The 22869-nt window shown below is 42.4% G+C and overlaps 1 protein-coding gene and 1 long non-coding RNA gene across 5 annotated transcripts; one reads left to right on the top strand and one right to left on the bottom strand.

Moving 5' to 3' along the window:
- Window positions 1-2733: 2733 nt before the first annotated feature.
- EIF4E (eukaryotic translation initiation factor 4E) lies at window positions 2734-18051 on the bottom strand. Of its 4 annotated transcripts, none has more exons than XM_081207450.1 (7): window positions 17801-18035; window positions 13610-13716; window positions 10310-10405; window positions 9434-9497; window positions 8659-8772; window positions 6325-6464; window positions 2734-3772 (listed from the first exon to the last, which is right to left on the bottom strand). In XM_081207450.1, exons 1-7 carry the CDS (start codon window positions 17816-17818, stop codon window positions 3658-3660), a joined length of 654 nt encoding a protein of 217 aa, XP_081063576.1. In that variant the 5' UTR covers window positions 17819-18035; the 3' UTR covers window positions 2734-3657. The 4 variants fall into 4 exon arrangements, with proteins under 4 accessions (XP_081063576.1, XP_081063575.1, XP_081063578.1 ...); XM_081207449.1 differs by lacking the exon at window positions 17801-18035 and adding an exon at window positions 16029-17324; XM_081207452.1 differs by lacking the exon at window positions 10310-10405 and having other exon boundaries at window positions 17801-18051.
- Window positions 17737-20885, top strand: LOC308594389. The gene is made up of 2 exons (XR_014011419.1): window positions 17737-17861; window positions 20546-20885. It is a non-coding gene; the product is annotated as an uncharacterized lncRNA (long non-coding RNA).
- Window positions 20886-22869: the final 1984 nt, after the last annotated feature.

Genomic DNA, 22869 nt, shown 5'->3' with positions numbered 1-22869 from the left:
GGAGTTTCTGGGTCAGTCTCAAGGGCAGCCCCACGTAGAGCGAGTTACAATAATCCAGTCTGGAGGTGACCGTCGCATGGATCACAGTGGCTAGGTCAGGGCGAGAGAGGTAAGGAGCCAACTGCTTAGCTTGGCGGAGATGAAAAAATGCCGCCTTTGTTATAGCTGCAATCTGCGCCTCCATGGAGAGGGAGGTATCGAAGATTACACCCAAACTCTTAACGGACGGTGCTGGCACTAATTGCACCCCCGCAAGAGATGGGAGTTGCCCCCTCAATCCCATATCGTCCCGTCCCAGCCAGAGGACCTCTGTCTTCGAAGGATTTAACTTCAACCGGCTCCCACGTAACCATCCAGCCACAGCTTCCAAGCATCTGATCAGTGTGTCTGGGGCCGAGTCAGGATGGCCATCCATCAACAGATAGAGTTGGGTGTCATCAGCATACTGATGGCAGCCCAGCCCAAAACTCCGGACAAGCTGGGCGAGGGGGCGCATAAAGATGTTAAAAAGCATCGGGGAGAGAATCGCACCCTGAGGCACTCCACACACCAAGGAGTGGCGGGATGACAGTTCCCCCCCAAGCGCCACCCTCTGTCCCCGACCAGAGAGAAACGAGCGCAGCCATTGAAGGACTGCGCCCTGGATCCCCACGTCGGCGAGGCGGTGGTCCAGAAGTTCGTGATCGACCATGTCGAAAGCTGCTGACAGATCTAGAAGAATCAGCAGCCCCGACCCGCCTCGGTCCAGCTGTCTCAAGTGCTCAAGTGCAGTTTCATTGGACAGCTGTTCTTGCCCTTCTCTGACTCATGTTAGATTGCAAGAATCAGCTACACTCAAATTTGGGAAACCTGTAAATTAGGATTCTATCACTTATGAGACCAGCAACCAACTCAGAACAAAACTAGACATGGCATAGCTTTTCTTATTATTTTAACAACCCTTGCTGGGGGGAAAGGCAAATTTGAACCATGGCGCCTTGAGGGCTGTTGGTTTTTTAAACTGTCTCCCCATGACATTTTGTTAACTAACTTCCCTCAAAACAGGTTTTCTGTCCTGCAAGGGAAAGCATGTTAGTATGGTATCTGCAAGGTCACTCACTCCCCTGCCTGGCAAATAGCAGGTTCAGGAGGGCAATTTCAATTAGAACAGCATCATGCAAAGGGTGGGGGGGAGAGAGTTTAACCCCTTCTCTGCACCACCTTCTCAATCCAATTAATCCCCCTCTCCATAAGTTGACTTTTTATTATTGATTATTTTAAAGTATCACTGATCCTAGCTACTTATTTCCTGCATCGTAATTAATTGTACTCGCAGAGGGGGGCTACCCGCTTTAAGCATGGTTTCAATTTGCAGTCAAATCCAAAGCTTGTTAGATCCAGTCCTATGATTGTTGACAAGCATGACTTTTACAAAACCTTACAGACCTACAGACCAATCACTCTAGTTGGCAACAGTAAAACTTTGGCCAGGAACTCTGTCATTTCATTGTGTCACATAGCATTAGACATTATTACACACCACATATGCTTTAATACAAGAGTGATTCCATTTATTACAGGGGAGGGGGTAGTATTAACTGCAATAATACAGTATCAGTTTTTATACAAAAGGCTACTTGGGTTCATGCTGGATAGCCTGCAAGAACCAAAAGGCAAAACCAGCACACCTGGGGAAAGGTCTCCCACCATGACATTTACCGTAAGCGCGGCAAATGTCAACCTTAGTATAACTGAAGTTCTACATAACAGAAGAACAGTTTTAGAGACAGTTTTCATATCAAAATGTTCAGATTTTTGTCAGCTAAACACACTCCCAGGATTCCTCAGAACTCCTACTTGGTGCAATAATGGCTGTACCATCTAGTTACCATGGCCTGTATTTTGGTACAGTACTGAGAAAGTTAACATAACTTAGTGTGGTAACTGGTACCAAACTTCTACTCTCTAAGCCACCACTTCCAGAGCCAGAAAGCAATTTTGTTATAGTTCTGCAGAGTAAATACAGTTTGCTCATTTTCTGACACCCATTTTATTAGTTCCAGATTTTCTGTTTCCTGTTGTTGCAGTGGCAGGCCAGCTTTCAGCTATAATGTTCCATTGGATTATTCCATTTCTGAGCATGCTGCCCAAACAGCAATGTAATTCACTGAACAGTTAAACAAACATATCCATTTAAGATATAGTCACCGCAATGCAGTTCTGTCTGAAGATAACACTATCTATGAAAATCTAAGGTAAAGGTAAAGGTACCCCTGCCCGAACGGGCCAGTCTTGACAGACTCTGGGGTTTGTGCGCCCATCTCACATCTATTGGCCGGGGGCCAGCGCTGTCCGGAGACACTTCCGGGTCACGTGGCCAGCGTGACAAAGCTGCATCTGGCGAGCCAGCGCAGCACACGGAACGCCGTTTACCTTCCCGCTGGTAAGCGGTACCTATTTATCTACTTGCACCCGGGGGTGCTTTCGAACTGCTAGGTTGGCAGGCGCTGGGACCGAGCAGCGGGAGCGCACCCCGCCGCGGGGATTCGAACCGCTGACCTTTTGATCGGCAAGCCCTAGGCGCTGAGGCTTTTACCCACAGCGCCACCCGCGTCCTTATGAAAATCTAGCACAACTCAAATTAAATGCTACCTTAAGGCTCAACCTCGCCTACTACAGAGGCCGCAATAGAGACCGCCTTATCAGTAGTAGTACAAAACAAGTCAATATAATGAAATAAAAGGACGAATCTACTTGTCTAAAAGACAATTCACTGTACACATTTTATTTACAGTTTTGTACACTGTCTTAATATGAATGGGACTGCGTTTCTATTCGAGCTGTTCTTAAACCAAAGCAAAATATAACCTAAGGAATACAAAGTGTTAAAATACAGCATAAGATACAAAAAACAGGAATACTATTTCTAGTAAGGAATGTAATTATGGTGTTACATTTTTAAAAATCCACAATTATGTTCAGGAAATCACACAAACATATCACTGATTTGACTTGAAATGCATGAAACTCGTAGCAAAGCTTTGATGTTACAAAATAATTACCAAAGAATGCACAAAATTAATGTTTATTAAACCTTTTGTCATATTCCCAGATAGATCCTTCACCAATGTTACATGAGCAAGAACTGAAATTAGAATATCACTAATGTTATCAGAGAGGGAAACAATAAATTAAATCTAGCAGCCATCAGCATTCATTACAGCAAAGACAATGCTGTATAAAGAAATATTTGCTAGAAAAATGTATGCATCATACTATTCTTTCAAACCAGCAAAACATGTTGCATACAATGCAAAGGTGAAAAAGTAGTAGTTTCTTCCCCTGTAGAAATGGCACTGTTTTTGGGATATATTTAATATAATATTTACTTTCCTAAGAAGCATCACAGAGTGGGCTAGGGAGACCTTTATGGTTTCAGTGGGCAAATGTACTGAAATTCTTTGATTGGATAAAGGTTACTTCAGCCAAAAATGGGGGAGAAAAACAAACACAGAAGTACAAGACAAAAGCAAATGAGACTTTCACAAATTTAGCAACATTTAGATGGAAATCAGATTTAAATGCAGTCCACTCTGCTTTTATATAGAGGCTTTGGTTCAGCTCCCAAATCTCGATTGCTTGACGCAGTCTCCTATGAAATACTCTGAAGGTGTCTTCTTAAACAACAAACCTATTTTTAGTGGTGGAGCCGCTCTTAGTAGCTGTGTCAGCATGGGACTGATAACCAATCACTATCTTTGGAGGAAGTCCTAACCTTTCTTTGTACACTCTCCTGAGAAATAAAAACATAAAATATCTGTTTAAATTGTATTCAGCTGAAGAAAACAAGATGCTAATTTCACATATGAAAGCTCTTAATCCAAACAATTTCAGAGCTTTATATTCTTTTAAATACTAAATTGGCTGTTATAAAAATCTCAAACATCTCAGCAGTCAATTCATACTGTTTTCACATATTCTCCATTTCAACTTTATCTGCCCAATAACTGATGCTATCATCTGACAAATCTAACTGCTCTTCATTATATCCATAATGAATCACCAGGACTCACTATCTTGTAACTTTTTTAGTAAGCTCTGACCTATCTCTACTTTCAAAGAAAGACTATTACAGGCTGAATGTCCCTTAAAACCATCTGTCTCCCACTGGCAGCTCACAGCCCACCCCCCTTAAGGTTGGTAGCAGCTGTGACTTCAGCATCATTTTATTTATCTCATTTAGGCTATTTAAGGAAAAAGGCAGAAATAGATCCAAGGGGGCAGAAAACTCTTTCGCCACTAACAGCTACATTAAGGAAGGAAGTTTGGCAAGTACAGCTTATCACTCAAAGGCGAAAGTGCACACCTGCCAAATTTCATCTTCTGCACAACAATTACAGGTGAGAAAGCCCTGATTACATCCTTTGAATAATGGGAAGCTGGTCTCATTTTGTAGGCTGGAGGCTTGGACTGAGATCGCTGTTGAGATCAGGGATCTTCAACCTTTTCAGACCCAGGACTCAGTTTTAACCCAAACAAGCATTCGGGGACCCATTATTTAACCTTTTACCATATTTGCATGGTGACTGTGCTACTGCTGCAACCCACCTTGAATGAGGCCCGTAACCTAGGGGGTCCAGACCCTCCAGCTGGCTTAGATAAAGTTAATTCATTCACTAGCACATGCACAGCTGTAAGTCAGGCATATTGTAGTGCATTCTCAAAATAGAATCCTATTCCAATACTAATTGCAATGCTTCACAAGCCTACTCAGAGGTCCCTTTGTACCATGTAAGGGTGCTTAGGTTTGCAGCCAAAATAATGTTTGATTCCTGACATGACCACAGCTATCTCATAACACTTGCACCAAGTTTTATTGGCTCTGACACAAAACTTCTATTTCCAGAGAAACGTGGCCAGTCTTTACAGAACACCTTTGATTTATTCAACCCATTCAATGACAGCAATTACAAGTACCTAAGTGTATGTCCAATAGTGGACAATATGCTGTATGCACGATAAATGCAGATGCTTGCAATCACAGTTTTCCTTTCAATAAATACTCATTCCAAAGTCTATGTATTTCCAAATCCATGTTCATGTGGCTTCAATGGATTTAATATACTTTCATAGAATTTAAATATACTCTGAATTAAACCTCCTCATTCTGTAATATGTAGAATATAAAGTCATAGGGTATATTTCATGCTTAAGCAACACTATAATCTCCAATCTTTTGCAACTGAAATTAGTACCCACTGTGAAACTGTCCAGAAACAAACCATTACATCATACTTGTGAAAGAGTAACAGTTTCAGCTGAACATTCCCAAGAGGATGGAGTTGTTTCAATTTCCTTCATTATCCTTGGCATCAATGGAAACAGGCTGCAGATCTATGCACATTTTTACCTGAGACTAACTTCCACTGAACAGAGTAAGATTTCTGAGTAAAGATTATGAGAATGTATAAGATTAGGCTGCACATAGTGGAACAGTGTAGGCATCATGATTAGCCATGGTTTACAGTGATGGGAATGAGCTGCAATAAGTTTGGGGTTTATACATTTCCATTCCTTCTCCAGTGTGGCCATGGAGGAGATGGGATGCTCTTGCTTCCATTTGCAATTAACTGCAGTTTAGCATTACATCCATACTCTTAACAGTGGTTAATTATGGTTTTTTTGGAAACAAACAAACTTCATATTACATGCTTTGAAATTTGCAAACCATCGTCAATATAAGCCAGTTAGTTGGATTTGGACAAAACAAGCTACCTTTCTTTAAAAAAAAACAATAAAACCCTGAAGTAAAAGCTTTTGCTCTTCTCCTTGGAGTAATGCTGGAGGAATTGGAAAGTGTCTGTGCTCAAGCCTTGCAACATATTGTTCCTATCACAATAAGCCATGGTTTATAGCAGAGGTGGGAAAACACTTTTGTCCACTGGGTGGGTCAAGAAGTGGCCACCCCTCTGTGGGCCGTTTTTGACTGTCAGGCAAATCCACCCACTTGTAAATAACCTGTTGTCATGGTGTCAAGAGGACCTGAGTCTGCCAGCCATCAGCAGGACTTGTATTCAGTGCTGAAGCCCTGCTGCAAAGGAACAATTGGGACTATACTCAAAGTCTCTTGATTGTTCCTTTGTCACCATAGCTTTACCAATCCCACACCTTTGTCATAGGGTGTCAGGTGATCAATGGGTCGGCATGGCTGGACTTGTAAGGCTCCTAATTTGACCCACAGATCAGTAATTCCTTCTGCCTGGTTTATAGCGATGTCTGAACCAGCTCCACATGTAGGGTATTCTTAGGAAGACAGTATACTGCAGTTTATTCAGCATAACTTACCCTATATGTGTAACAGCGTCCCTGTTTTCACATTCAGTAGTCCATATTGCTATTTTATCACCCTTGGCTCTAACATTAACAACTGCTCCACATACATCATCGCTGTAGTCATCAAAGGACTCTCCAATAAGGCACAACAGCTATAAAAGAGTAATAGACCATTAAACAATCTAAATAGAAAAAGACAACCAAATGAATGGAAGAAAATGAACACTACATAAGACAAGAAACTGTTCAACACTCCCAAGATAACCAATAATATGAAAGCATTTTCAACTGTCTTTGACAGGAAACCAGAGAACACCACACATCGGCTTTCTGAAGAACAATGCGGGCAATCCCTGATTTGTGCATCCACAGGCTCTTACCTGATGAGATTACCACTGCATCTACCACTAGGATCAACCTGTTGCCAAGTGTTTGTAATACAGGGGGCCGCAACTTACACCTAATTTACTTATACACAATTTACTTATCACAACTGTACACAGACGAGGGAAAGTAAATAAATATATGGAGACTGGGAAAAAACTTGTTGTTCGTTCTCTTAATTTATTTCCCATACTGGGCAGGTCATGGGTGCATTCTAGGGCCCTCCTGCAACTTTCCCAGGGCCCAATAAGCAACCCTTCGCCTTGTGGGGGGCAGAGGGTGAGCAGTTCCAATGGTTCCCAACTTTGTACAATTTTGCCTTTGGGCACGGACCCCAAGAACTGAACCCTTGCATAAGGGGTGGGCCCACTATACTCTTTCTTGCCCAGGTGCAAGTTCAGTCTGTTTCATCTACTGTAGATTTAGAATTGAGATAGCTCTTTGTAGTTGTTCAGTTAAGAGCTGGGTGGTATTAGGGTATTGATGGCATTCAGTTCCAAACTTTCAGCATCTTCAGTTATATGTTAAAAACCACTAGCAATAAAGTGAGCTTCACAAAATACCACCTTGTCAACCTGAAAGGGCAGAGCTACAATTAAGGACCCTTGGATAGAGAAAGAAATCAAATTACTCAGGAGCCAGACCAAATATCCCTACTAGCCATATAAACTGGTCCACTGCATCAAAAATACCAAGAAGTCGAAATGTAAATGGGCATGGAGCTAAAGATGTGGCATTCTTCAAAACCCTGAACACAATGTTAATTTGCCCAAGGCAAATGAGGCCGAAATTATCTATGTAACTGCAACAAGAGGCACCTTCTGACACCCCGGGCCAGAACTCTGTCACAAGCAAGTCAGAGACCTGAGTGATTTATCAGAAAACTACCAAACAAATTTGTGTCAAGTCCTATTTACAGATTACTCATACGTAAGGAATGCACATGTTGAAGGAGGCGGCATGTTGGCCCCACCATTGATTTTGTGTCCCATGGCTAGCAACCTCTGAAAAGGAGTCCTGTGCTACATGCAAGCAGCCACTCATGCTGAGCGGCTCCTTCTCAGATACAAGGAGCCATGGAATGCAAATTTAGGGCTGGGATCCACATACATAAATGCAAGAGTAAGTCTACAGTAAACTGCAAATTCCTTCCACTTTGTTACGCCCTCATGTGACAACACAAATCCTCTAAAAACAAAAGCATCCCTACAGGATACAATTTTACTCAGATGATGAACAACTTCCTTTGTTGTCTAAAAGGTCTACAAATAGGTACAGTCATACCTCGGGTTGAAGTAGCTTCGGGTTGAGTGTTTTCGGGTTGCGCTCCACGGCGACCCAGAAGTAACGGAATACGTTACTTTCGGGTTTTGCCACTCACACAGACACTCAAAATGACGTCACGCGCACGCGCGGAAGCGGCAAATCGTGACCTGCGCAGACACAGGTTGCGTTCGCTTCAGGATGCGAACGGGGCTCTGGAACGGATCCCATTCGCATCCAGAGGTACCACTGTACTATAACATACTCAGTAGAATTCAGCATGTGTTGTCCCATTTGTCCTACAGTTATTCTACCTGTTGCATAGTTTTCAGTGCCATTTTGGGGCGTTTGTTTATGATTGCAAGGGGGAAATCCTATCTATTCCCCTTCATCAAATCAGAATTGGCACTACCACCTCCCCACAACTCCCCGCCTCCCAGGGATCCCATAAGCTTTACAAATACTTGGGGTGGACCATGTTAATGAGCCTGGATTCAATGCCTAGGGAACCCATTACACCTTGAGCAGCTAATGGTTTAACTATGACAGACACAGTGACTGCACAAGTTGTTACACCACCACTCACAGGTACATAGAAGTGGCAAATGATGGGTTCTTCAACATGCCTCTTCCCTTCAGGAATTTTGGAACAGTTCATCTCTCAAATTTAAGCAGGACAAAATAGCACAAAAAACTTACTGTCTCTAGCCAGAAGCGATCAAGGTCACTTCGTCGCTGCTGTTTGTTGAGTGTAATTAGCCACCGTCCTCCTCGTTTATTCTTCTCATCTTCCCACATGGGCTCAATACCATCCTAAAAAGTGCAATTTGAGCAGAAAACAATAAATCTATATGATGCACAACGCAATATCACTCCATTTTAATGCAGCATTTGAGCCCAGCTATTCTCATGGCATTAGGATTTTAACTCATTTGTCTTAATACCACCTGCAATGCAATGGGTTGTACCCAACTAAGTTATCCTGTTGGTGCAAGAAATTCCAACTACCTAACAGTACCCCTCTGTTCTGAGGCTTTCCCCAATTAACTGCAGTAGACTGGGGTGGGGAGAGAAAGGCCTCTTGCTTTTGCGCTAGTGGAAAGACTTTGTTGGATACAACCAATGTACAGAAAGACTTTCCTACTGCCAGAGAAGTTTCAGGACTAACTAGAAAAAGGATTTCATTTATAGACAGTAGCATGGAAAGAGGCAGTGTGTGGCAAGGCAGCCCAGAGACATTTAAGACTAGCAATTCACACCTCACTCAAACAGCAAAGTTCACTAGTGTGTGCCTGAACACATTATAGAAATCAAGTGTCAAGCTATGAATGTGCAACAAGGAAATACTAGACTCTGTGGAGGTGGAGTAGTGTGGTTTACATACAATCTTAAGACATTTTAAGACAGGGGACCCAAAACTAGTAACATTATTCATAATAATTAACAAGCTAATACTTAAGTTTACTCTGCATACCTTAAACAGTGAGTAGTCACAACCGGGCATTAAGTTACTAGAGAGCTGGATATGGTTATATAACCTATTTGGGAAAAACAAAACACCATTAAGAAAGTGAACTATCACAAGCAGTGCAGATTTCACCACGATAAATCAGGCTAGCATCTTAAATTTTAAGGTGCTTTAATTAGGAATATAAACTTATTCTCAACAATTAATTTCACGGCATGGGGGGGAATAATTAAAAATTAAATCCAGTCACATGTGTATAAGGAACGCTGACAATGTAAGACAATTGCTTCTACATTTTTATTACCTGAAATGTTTAGACAAGGGTTGTTAACCTGTGGTTCCCATTGGACTCAACTCCTATCAGTCCCATGGTCAATTGTCAGGGATGAAAGGAGTTGTAGTCCAGCAACATCTGGTGTGTCACATGTTAGTCATCCTGACTTAATAAGCATAGCTCATAGGAGTCCCCAATACTTGATAGGTACTGAAGCTGACTGTTTAAAGTTCTCCTACGTTGGTGTTAATTAGTTTCATAACCAGCTACTTTTTCTACTAAAAAACTCTGAAGGATTTTTAGTCTGTGCCTGCAGAGATTTTCCTGAATTGTGCTTCATCTGTCAATTTTAATAAATCAAGGTATTTGCCAGATCCCTTTCATTCAACTTACTAGGTTCCCTCTTTTTCCTTATGTCATCCTGCATAACGAACAGAAAGGGGAAAATTCAAATTTCATGTTTAATTGAGTTTTGAAAAATGCAGTATAAACCTTCCCACAGAGGCTCTGAGCTAGTGTACAGGCTGATTTAAAAAGCTACACATTAGTATACTATAAAGAAATACTTCAAGAATGAATGAGACCGGCATCTAAGAAGCTTCACTTACGCCCAAAAATCTTCAACAGTATCAAACTTTGAGATCAGACGAAGATTTGCTTGCCAGGTTTTACTTTTGTCATTTTTAAAGAACCAGAGCGCCCACCTGAAAAAATATTGATTTCTTGTTAGGCTACTATGTTTTATTACCCAGTGTCCTATTACGACTAAGAATAGTAAGGACTTAAAAATCATACAGCATAGAAGAAATTTAGGAAAGAAAATTATAGATAGCAAGAATGCCCACAGGTTTAATTTTCAGATCCCACTGAACTGGGCAAGGTACTGAGGCTCTAGATCGCAAAGCTGACAGAGAAAGAATTTGATGGAAGGCCAATATTTATATTTAGATATAATGAATGCTTACCTAAGAAAGAAAGGGGGGAAAAAGATTATAAATACTGTTATTTCCAAAATTCAATCTCCTTCTGAAAACAGATTCTGGAGTAAAGCATATAATCTGAAGCATGCTTTCTGAACAATTTCTCTACCTCAACCTAGTTAGTGGCATTCCATGGGGAGCAGTAAGCTTCTGTATCTGTACAACTAGAGGTTGCTTGTGCAAGTTCCTGCCAACCTAGCAGTTCGAAAGCATGTCAAAGTGCAAGTAGATAAATAGGTACCTCTCCGGTGGGAAGGTAAACGGCGTTTCCATGCGCTGCTCTGGTTCGCCAGAATCAGTTTAGTCATGCTGGCCACATGACCCAGAAGCTGTCTGCGGACAAACGCCGGCTCCCTCGGCCAATAAAGCGAGATGAGCGCCGCAACCCCAAAGTCGGACACGACTGGACCTAATGGTCAGGGGTCCCTTTACCTTTACCTTGTGCAAGTTACCCTCTCTGATCCAAAAGTCAGGGCTGCATGTATAGTATCTAAAAATGTAAACTCCTGGTGATCAGGTGCATCAAGACTGGATTCAGTCCACCATTGCTGCTGCTTCTCACTAACTGACTGATCAATACCACTTTAGCTTTAAAAAGAAGTGCTTTGTGCACAGTGCAGCTGCTATATATGTACTTCTTTGGATGGGGATACTGCTCTAGGCAAAACTTCAGAAAGCACATAGAATCAACAGACTTGAAGAATTGCCGAGTATTGTTCTGTGAAGTTATACATTCTACTCAGTCAACCACTCAAGGACTGCAATATCAATATTCTTATTTCACTAGAGCTATTTGGGGTGTGCTATTTTAAAGTACTCTTGAAAATGCAACAGAGCTTCAATACATTCAGAAATATCTGAGCTATTCAAATTAGAATAACCAGGAACAATGTTTTTACAGGGTCACATTGACCTGGGACAAGGAGATTTGATTAGAGAAATTTGGGGGAAGCAACCTATTTTGGTAATGAGAACCTAACACTACACCAGCACCATCATATCTTTTACCAGCTGTAACTCATCTTAAAAGTGTCAGGAAATTGCAGCAATGCAGGTCTTTCAGCAAGAGGAAGGGGAAAATCGTAAAGCAGGATCAACAAAGGACTAAAATAAAGGTACAGAGTCTCTTGCTCCTACCAGTTTATCTCCTGAAACAAGAAAATCTGTAAACTGAAGCCACTAAAATTCTAAAAGCACAGATTTCATTACACATTCGTATGTGTTTTAAGCTATGAACACATCATATTCTGATATCTATGTTACAACCCTCTCAGTGCCACATTATATGATTAGTTGTAAACCCACATATTGTAATACTTAAGAGACAATATAGTATTTGCTAAGGGGTAAACAATGGAATCGGATTGTGGTCTATATGCTATGTATCTGGACTTCCCAGAAGTATCTGACTCGCCCTGCTGGCAACCAACTCTTGATCTGATCCAGCCAGGCTCTTATGAAAACTGCGTTCTCACCTAAGGCACTGAGTAGGTCAAATGGACATCAATAATTAAAAGACTATTTCCTTAATCATTCACAGTTAAATGAAGTAAAACATAACTTTCAAAAGTTTTATTATCAGTATTATTAATAAATATTTTGTTTATGATGGTTAAGCAGCATTAAAGATTCAGGTAGGTAGCAGTGTTGGTCTGACGCAGTCGAAATAAAAATAATAAATTATCCAGTAGTACCTTATAGACCAATTAAGTTTGTGCATGCATGCGAAAGCTTATACCAGAACAAACTTAGCTGGTCTATAAGCAGTATAAAAGTCTTCTTAAACAAAACAAAGGCAGTCCTCAGAATGCAGCCCATATTTTAAAAGTTGAAAAGATTACTTCAGAAAAGGTCAAAGCAGATTCTAACTTGGTTCAAATGAGACATGTGTGAGAGCAGCCTAGAACCTTTGAAAGCTTTCTAGGAAGGTAGAAGTGTTACCTGCAATGCTGAGGTATTGCAATTAAAGTTATGAGAAAGGAGATTCCGACTAAATATCAGGAATAATTTTCTGACTGTAACAGCTGTTTGACAGTGGAACAGACTCCCTTGGGACTCTCCTTACATGGAGGTTCTTAAGCTCGATGGCCACCAGTCATGGATGCTTTACTTGAGATTCCTGCATCACAGGAGGTTGGACTAGATGACTCTTGAGGTCCCTTCCAACTCTACAATTCTAGGATTTTATGAAATGTTGTGGGCATCCATCTGTCTTAAGAGACAATGGAATGTGCTTCTGGGGTGAAGTCAAACCCCTGGAAAATCACAGCACCTGCTGTGGCTGCATAGACTAGAAACTCGTAACTGGTTTTCCAGTGTTCTTTTTGCTGCTTTAACAGTACTGAAGTGTCCTCTCCAGGGCTGCCCCTCTTCCGTCCTGTTTGCAACAAGAGCTATTTATCATGCAGCAATACTGCTGTTCAAAGCTCTACACCAGGGGTCTGGAACCTCCTGCCCACAGAACTCCTAATTTGAACCACAGGGCCATTCTTCCCCAGCCATGCTCACCGTACACCATATGACATCATGTGTGGTACAGGTGATGTTGCATCTTCCAAGGGGCAATCAGGAGTGTTATTGTAGGTCAGCAGTCAGTCGACTCCCAACTGCACCAAATGTAAGCCATGCTCCTGATTATTCCTTTGCATTCAGCACACAAATTATCACCAAATTCAAGCCATGCTGCTGAGGTTAGGTCCATTGTGTGCACTACAAGCCAGATCCCAGCTCCCCTTTTACAATTTCTTGAAATACATCCACTTTATACTCGTTTAGTCCCTCATTAAGGTTAGATTTTTATTTTCATCCTTTAGTCAAAAATTGCAGTAAAACAAATTTTCACAGGAATTTGCAAACAATGTTTAAAATGTAATTCATATCTGTAAGTTATAATATTCTATTATATTGTTCAGAGGAAACATGTCTCACCTGTTTTGTAATGGATGCTTAACGTATGGTTCAGGACTGACTACCTCCTGACTTGCTGGTGTCTCGGTTTTCTCTTCTTCTGAAGTCTGAGGGTTAGAAGTGGTTTCCTATATAAACAAAGTACAAAGTTGACTTGTTGCATGTTTACTATTCTGATAATACTATGTTGCATAGGTTTTCCTTTTCGCAGGATAAGCACATCCAAATATACTTCCAACTCCTAATAATAATGAATTTGACCATGATTTTGCAAATGTGGACACTGTACCATTAGAGTTAGAATAGCTTCTTCATGTGGAGAACAAGGGTATTCTTCTCACACATTGTAGGTACATAAAAGCAGATTATCAAAATCAGGACCAGCCCAAGAAATTTTGAACCTGAGAACCACAAAATGGGGGCCCCCTCCATGCCAGAGAAGGAAGAATGAGTGAAGATCTACATAGAGATTTGCTGCCCCTGTGGATCCTGCCAGCTGAGGCAGGTTACCTTGCCCCATGGGTGGGTTGGCCCTGATCAAAACTACCACTTGGCTCAGGATCTCTATGGATTTCTAAATGTGTGGAAATGTCACTCCACAATGCAACATCAATTTACTTTACTTAACAAAATCTATACACCAACCAATTATAATAGAACCCCCAAGTGGTTTATAAAAAATAAAACATTAAAATTGTAAAAAAAAAATTACATTTGTGTGTTTTTTAAAAGCAAACTATAATTAATATTTCTCAGTGAACATCACATAGTCGGTTCCATTGCAATTAGGCTTCATCCTAACTCTCAAGGAATTAGTCTAGATCCAAAGGGCGACAAGATCCTAAACACTGATACCAGTGTACCTCTTCAATAACAGATAGCCCTATCTGGTCATAATGTAGTACATACTCCATTTGTATATTGTACAGGGGGCTACATTCCACAGATGGCACATATACACACAAAAATTGTTTAGTCGAAACACCCCCCTGAAACTGCCCCTGTGCAAGCAGTCTTACATTCCAGAGTTGGCGCCTAACAGGTCTTACACCCTACCCTCCCCCCCCCATTTTCCGCCTTGGTTACTGGGCTCTAGGAGGCTCTCTCACAAACTTTGGCAAGATGTTGCAAGACCCTCCCAGGGTCCAGTAAGCAAGGAGTAGAGCATAAAACCTCTTTCCACGTTAGGAAAACCCTGCACAAAAGAGCTTTTAAACTCTGCCTTTTATTGTTTAATTTGTGCGATTTCAACTAGACAGCCATCAACCATGTAAAGTTGTAATTGCATAAGGTGAACATGCCTAAGTTGAGAGTCAATTGTAAATTAAATTCGCAATTTCAGTGGTGCCACTGCTGCTCTGCTAGATTTTTAAAAGCTTTGTAACATTTATTTCTTTGTTTTTATTTATTCTTTTTATATCCCACCTTTCTTCCAAGCAGCTCAAGATGGAGTACAGAGTTCTCCACCTCCTCATTTTATCCTCCCAAGAACCCAATGATGTATCTTAAGTTGAGAGAATGTGACTGGCCCAAGGTCACCCTGTGAGATTCATGACTGAGTACAGATTCAAACTCTGGTCTCCAAGATCCTAGTCCAACATATCACACTGGCTCTCTTAACCACTAAACTGCCCCAGCATATGAAAATATGGCAGGATTAAGTAATTATTGGGTTCTGTTATGCCATTTTCTATCCTAATTTGCAAGACTTGATAATATGATGCTGAAAGCTGTTTACTAAACTTAAGACTATACACAGCTACAAGTTCGGACCTTAGTAAATTTGAAACCACACAGAAACAGGAGACACAATGGACTGGATCAATATTAGGTTATTTGATCTTTGTTCCCACTGAAATCAATGTGCAAACTTCCTCATAAATAATTTAGGCCCCATTGACTTCAGCCTATCTTAAGTAAGAATTCAGTCCAGTGAGTCAAGAACTCTGGGCAGTCCCAAGAAATGTGGTCTTACTACTAGTTACCACTCCTCAACAAATCAAGATTCTGAACCTGAAAGGAAGCTACTTCTAGAAACTGAAGATGGTTTAAAAAATAAAGCCAATTATGACAATAAAAATTTAAAATTATTTGTGTCAAATAATGCTGCATTGCCAGATAATCCAAGTATCTGTCTGCTGACTAACAATGGTCTTCAAAACTATGTCAATTAAAATTAGTAAACAGAAAATAGCAATTTGACACTGCCAGCACAGGTACTGATGAAACACTTATTTATCACCTGCATTCTTTGTTGTAATTACATGCTCTAATCTGCCCATCACACTCTTAAGAATGCCTTTGAATAATCCACATCATATAGTCATAATCTCTTCAGCTAGGAATCCAAGTTACTCATATCCAACTGCGGCAACCAGTAACAAAATTAGTGCTGGTGCATAAAACATTACAGATACAAAACTAAAGACTGAATACTTACCCTTCCAATACTACATGGTCCAGAAAGGTTTTCAATCATGGTGATGAATACCTTGCAAAATATAGTACTTTAAAACACGCCCCCTTCAAATACCCCACATACAGTTGTGCTTTGGACGATGATGAAAGTGACAAAAATGAGGAACTTGTTAAAACTGGGAAATATCAGAAAATGAGCTTTCAAAAGTGTTTGGGTACTTAAGATTATTATAATTACGGATCACTCCATAGTTATTCTGTTTCTTTGATGCTTAGGAAGCAGCTTGTATTAATGTGTATGGACTAAGAAAAATAATACATTTTAAAACTATGCCTACTCTTGAAAATTAGGTTAGCAATAGAATACATTTTCCTAAAGGCAACTGCAGAGGAGCATACTGAATTCATGCTACAGCCAGGCAAGACTCAGTCCTTCAGTAAAAGGTTGCTATTCTAAGACATAAGTTTAACTTGCTGCTGCTGCCTATATACAGTGTCAGAACCAATTTACAGGGCTACTTGGCTCATAGCCTGAGTTTCCCCCAGCACAAATGTTGCTAAATGAGCTGTCATAGTCCTCCAGCGCACCCCACCCCCAAATCCTGCTTTTGAACGTTACCACTCCACCCACATTGGGATAGGTGGCAGTGACAAGCAAAGCAATTTCTTGTTTTGAAATTAACGATTTAAGCGATCTTTTGGTCACGACAAAGGTGTAAAGCTAGGGTGTCTGGTAGGGAGAAAGAAAGAAAAAGAAAGCAGACACCAAGGTGCGGGGGTGATTTGTATGGAAGAAGCTCAACTTTGGGCCAGTCTTCCGTTCGCAAGCAACAGATTCCCAAGGGCTTCAGGCAAAGTCCGGGGAATCCGAAAGCTGGTTCTTCCTAGTCGATCTTAAGGAGCGCCCCATGGCCACGTTTCCCTTGCGAAATACTGGTGTGAAAGGAGGAAGGCGAGAGCGGCCGGCGTGCGCATACTAGGCCCGGGACCCCCCGAAAAAAGGTGGCGTCTTCTACCTCAAGGACCGGGGCGACACGAAACGCTCTCGGGGTGTGAAAAGAGAAGGCTGCGACCACTAGGCAAGCCGGCCTCAGCCCCAGCCTAAGAGAGGAATAGGCCGCTGAGGGAAACGTGGGGATGGGGGAGGTGCCACGGCGCCGTGTGGCGCCTAGCAGGGCAAGAACTGACGAAAGAAGGAGAAATAGGGAGGTTTTTGAGCGGGGCGGCCGAAGAGAGAAAGCGGCGGGAGCCTCTGAGCCGGCTCGACGCCCCCGGCCACGCCAAAAACTAAGAAGTTAGGTCCTCGCCCCCACCCGTAGGACACACTCTCGCCCGCCTCCCTCCCCTCACACGGGCCCTCTCGGGTCTCCTCTCTCCCCCTCCTCACGCGACCCCTCCCCTGCCGCCCCACAACGCCCCCGCCCAAGCTGTGACGGCACAATCCGGCTCGAGCTTGGAACCCGCCTAGACTCCCCCCCCCCGCCACGCGCCCCTCCTCTCCTCTCCCCCGCCCTCCGGCCCCGCTCGACTACTCCCCTCGAGTCACCTCATCGCACGCGCCGGCACCTTCGGCTCGCCGTACACGCGCGCGCGTCACACAGACACACACACATTGCCAGGCCGCCGCCGCCGCCCCTTCCCTTCCTTCCCTCTTTTTTTTACCCCTCTGCTAGGATAGTCTCCCTCCGCCACGGTCGCCTTCTGGCCCCCGCCAAGCCTTTCCCCGGCCCCTCCGGAAGCCGAGAAGGAAGGCGCTGGGTCGGAGAGGGAGGAAGCGGGAACGAGGACACTCACCGGTTCCACCGTCGCCATCTTAGATCGCTCTGATCGTACAAGCGCGGAGGGGAGGGGAGAGGTAAGAAGGGGGAGGCGGATAACAAATCAGGTTCGAAAGCGATTGGCCGGCGGGGCGTCACGTGGGGGCGACGGCCGTTTTGGCGGCTCGGCGCGTGCGTGCGTGGGGGCCGCTGCGGGGAGGGGTCGGTGTCCGAGGCTGGAGGGAAGGTGAAGCGGTGGCTTCTGGGAATTGTAGTCTCCGGTGAAGTTCTTTCCCCCACTTCCTTCCTTCCTTTTCCCCTCCTCCTCCTCCCCGCCTCCCCCCTTTCAGGAGAGACAGTCACGTGGGAAAGGCAGACAGGGGCATGTCAGGCTGAGGCGGCGCTGCTCGGAATGGCAAAGTGACCCCTAGAGTCCGAAAGCGGCAACTGCAGAATCTGTCTGCGTCTCGCCACTGAGGCTTGGCCGGACGGGCCGCTTGTCCCCCTTTCTGTCATGGAGGTGTCAGCATGTGTGATGCAAGCCCCTCCTCATCCCTCAAGTCACCGCCATTCATATCCCCATCCAAAATCTGATTGGTGGGCGACAGACGAGTAATCCACCGGCGCGTCTGCCTCACCATTTCCACACGCAAGAAAAATATTCACATTTATCCGACAATTTACCGACCTGCGGCGTCTAATCGGACGAGGCAGCCCGTCTGCCTTGATCTGTGTGCCAGAAACAAGCAAAATGCACTGAAATGCTATAGACAGCTCAGTCGGTAGCACATGAGACTTACTCTCAGGCAAAAGATGCATTGCAGGGGGTTGGACTTCATGGTCCTTTCCTACTCTACCATTCTATGATGGTTATTTTAAGGTGGTTCTGGCTGGGGGGGAGCAGGGTAGTTGTTGGCAATTCCATGGATATTTCTCCACACTCTGTAATACATAAACAAATAGTTAAAGAGGAATGCTGGCCTCCTTCAGAGATGAGGCACTCTGCTTCGTAATCAAAGGCAATCTGTCGTTAAATCGACTTTTTAAAATCTCCTTGCTAGAAGAGAAAAGCATTCTGCAAACTTGGAAGACTTAATCATCAAACCCTTAAAACAATGTGTTCCATTCAGGGGAAAGTTTGTAATGGCCATTTAAAACACAAACCAACATTAGCTACCTGACTTTAGGACAGATTTGTGTAATTCAGAAGTGGGACTTACACACCTTCTGCACCATGGTGTAACTTGGTAGGTGGGTTTTTCCACAATCTAATCACATTTTAAAGTCATCTAAGAGAGCCATCCAAAAGCCTGTCAGAGCTGGCCTGAGGGGCTGTTGAAAGTGACATTAAGGACTTCTCTTCTAGGGAAGGCCGTTGGAATAGTCTTTAGCCTGCTAGAGGCCTCCAGATATACCTCCAGAAAACTGGAGACATTGAATAGATGCCCTGTTGGCAGTATTCCACTTGGTGTGTGAAGCAAAACTGGAGTATGCCAGGGGAATCTAAGGATCCTAATCCCCTTCACTAACACATCCCCCCAACGAGCCCTGAATTACCCTAGCTCTGGAGTCGACGTAGTTAATTCCCTCCCATTGACCACCAAATTCCTTCTCATTAAAAGTTGCTGCTCCAGCTTCTGCCCTGGCCACAGCAAAGTAGCAGGATTTAGGAAGCGGTAGCTCTGCCACACTGTGACTATAACCAGAGTTATAATCTACAATCACATTATGCTTTGTGAAATTTGCCAGTCAATTGCTTTGCATGACACCTCAAGCTCTCCATGGCAAAACCAAGCATATGGAAACAATCAGTTGAAATCCCTAAAATGCAACATTTTATTTTTATTCATCTATAAGACTGCCATCTTAATCCCATTTATGTAGGAGTAAGACCCATTAGAGTAAGTTCCAGGCAGGTTGGTATGTAAAGAAGAGTTTCTTCGACCACTTGGGTTTCAAGTCAACTGCTGGAAGGTTGTATCAATTTACTTTGACAGTGCACTGTTGTTGGTCAGGTTCTCATTTTACTGAAGTGGGTGTTGTGTAGTTAGATTGTTTTCAAAACAGACATTAAAATAGGACTCTAAAAATTTAAACGCTTATGTAGGAACCAGGGCAGGGCTGAAAACTTACAAGTTTTTTCCTGGGGGTGGGGGAAGCTGGACAAATCACAATTTAGCACTTGCCAGCTTTTTGGCAGATGTGCTGAAAATCATGTTTGTCTCCAAAGTGATCATCTGCAATGCTCTGGCTTCCCTTAGTTAAAAAGAGGATATATATTAGTTATTAGGTACTTATTTTCAAATGCCCTTGGGGCGGGAGTAAAATAAGTAATATTCTTTTGCATATTTTAATTTACAAACTTCATCAATATGCTTTCCATTGAAGAATTAAAATCTAACAGTGGACCAATAGCTAGAAGTCACAATGTATTAAGAGTGTTCATAAAGTTACAGATTGATTCACTGCAACTGTGAAAAAAGAAATATATACTTGATTGCTTCTGTCAGAAATTTTCAAGGCATGCTGATTCCCCCACCCCCCTGTATACCAGGCATGCATTTTATGCAACTGCAAGTCTTGGTGATGTTGCTGCCTATTTGACAGCAAAGGTTGCAAGGATTTTAGCTGGGGCAATCAGAATAAGATCCACTATTTTACTTGGATTCAAAACCCTAAAATGTATTTTATATAACTGACTTTTTATTTCTATTCTTTGTATATCGTATTGTTGTCTTATTGCTATGGCCGATGGCTGATGCAAATATTCATTCATTCATAGTGCCTGCTTGTACTGGAAGTTTGGAAAGACATTTGTATTATGCAGATCATTGCATGAAGCATTTTGGAGCTGCTAGAATTAATTTAGAAACACTAAGACTAGCTCATGTTGCTGGGGAACAACTGATTTATTCATCGGATTTTCAGGTGAGCAGATGCTGTTGACAAGATCGGACTGAACCACAATGAAGGATGGGACCTATTCACATACGTATTATTATGCAGATGTCGGGACAAGACAAACCTAGGAAGAATTGTATTCCATTATTATTGTTGGTAGGGCGACGCTAAAGTCCCATTGGTTTGAACAGGATTCACAACTAAATCTTTACCAGTATTCAGTGGCGCTTTCCCATGCATAAGACAGTGGTGCGATGCAATCTTCTGTAAATTTACTATCGGGCATTACTGTGTTTAGTGAGGCTTACTCATAAGTAAGGTTAAGTTTTGTTGGAATGCGCCTACTCGCTTTTGCTGTGAAACTAGTACAAATGAATGTATTGTACACTGTTTACCCAAACTAGGCAGTTCTTGTTGCCCCTTGAGCAATTGAACCATGAGCGTTTTATTAGAGCTCCATCGCTTTGGAAGGTTTATCAGGAGCATTTGCAGCATTTGTGAAACCCTCGTGTAGTTTGTGGTCATGATCCAATGAGGATTTACATTCACAAAAGCAACAGTGTGTCAGGGTTTATAGTTTCCTCTTGAGCATCTCATCCCTTAAGTCATTTCCATCCTAGTATAATTTTATTGTATCATGCCAGTTTGATTCAAGAGACCTCTAGGTGGCATACAATTCAAAATCCGTAATACAAGCAGTGGCACAAACAAGACACAACCACAGTCGTTACACAGTGCTTATAGCTGCCCTAAAATCTTTTATTAAAATGAGCCTAGCAGATCTCTTGAGGGGGTGTTCTGGCATGTGGCTGCCACCACAGTGAAGGCCCTGCTTCTAGCAGAAACCCGTCTGGTTTTACATAATGAAGAAATCTAAAGCAGAGCAGCCCTATAAGATTGTAGTACATGGGAAAGGGGAAGCTTAAAATCCAGAACCTTTGAATCTTTTAGACAATCCCTTCCAGGTAAAAGTTGCCCTGAATTTTTGTTTTAATTTGCTTTTATATACTTTCACATTGGTGTTTATTGGTTTTAGTTTGCATTTTGTTTAATGTTATTGTTTGTTTTTGATATTGTATATCCCTTAGAAATTTGTAAAATATTAAGCATTTATACATTCTAATAAATAAAGTGAATTGCAGCTGTTTATATGTGAGAAACGGTTTGCAGAGGAACTATATAATAAACCCGATTATGAGTGGATCTGAAAACAGATATGCACCTCTGAATCATAGTCTACATATCCATAATTCATGAAGTGTGGAAGGAATGGGAGGGGGATGTTGAATACATCCTGTTCTCGATGTACTGCCATTATCCAATGTATTTTTGATTAAACTATTATTAGTGACTAGACAAAAATTTTTGAATATTATGTTTTATTATGCACATGCCAGCACAGCATCCTGTTACAACTGACAAGATGGAGTTTGATTGCCATTACTTTAATTTGGCTTCAAGATACACCCCTTTCTGCGAGTTTTCTCTTTATTTTTTCATTTTGTGGAAATTCTTGTGAAAAACTAGAAGAGCATGGCTACATATATTTCAGGGCTTGGAGCCAGAGTCATTAATATTTTTATTGGAAGATATTAAGTGAAACCTAATGCTGTACAGAGGGTTGGATGACTTGTTCTGGAGGCTGCTTTTGACAGTGCAAATATGTATTTTTACATTCTTAATGCTTCACAACATTTTCTATACATTATGTTTGCATCTAATCTGTACAACCCATTTGTTTATTTATTTACAGTATTTCTTACCTGCCCTTCACCATGAGGTCCCTGGGGTGGTTGCAACAGTATAATATATAATATATTGTTGCAGATATGGAGTAAGAGTTTGGGGGTGTCAAGGCACCCATACAGTGGCGTAGCGTGGGGGATGCAGGGGGGGCCGGCTGTACCAGGCGTAACATTGGGGGGGCGCACTCGCAGCTCTCTGCCCCTGCTAAAATCCACGGGTTAGGGGGCGCAAATTACTTGCCTTGCCCCGGGTGCTGACAACCCACGCTACGCCACTGCACCCATAACAGAGTTAGTGAATGTTAGAAATTAATAAAATGCTAGAATTTGGGACTTTGAAGGGAAGACACCAGGACAGCAGAAAAATATGGGCTAAGCTTCCTTTCCAGGCCAGGGCCTCACCTGGGGTAGAAGTTGCTAAAATGACAAAGTCATGAATACATCAAGGGAAACCAACATC

Source organism: Podarcis bocagei (genome assembly GCF_964188305.1).
Source record: "Podarcis bocagei genome assembly, chromosome: 9".
NCBI classification, from domain to species: Eukaryota; Metazoa; Chordata; class Lepidosauria; order Squamata; family Lacertidae; genus Podarcis; species Podarcis bocagei.
Note: the sequence above shows the minus strand (reverse complement) of the source record. Positions and strands in the feature narration are given on the sequence as shown.

Coding starts and splice junctions, on each gene's coding strand:
- EIF4E (XM_081207449.1), bottom strand. CDS start 16,067: ATGATTGAAAACCTTTCTGGACCATGTAGTATTGGAAGG. Junction 6,465..8,658: donor ATCGCTTCTGGCTAGAGACA/GTAAGTTTTTTG, acceptor ACTCTTTTATAG/CTGTTGTGCCTTATTGGAGA. Junction 3,773..6,324: donor GACGCTGTTACACATATAGG/GTAAGTTATGCT, acceptor TTTATTTCTCAG/GAGAGTGTACAAAGAAAGGT.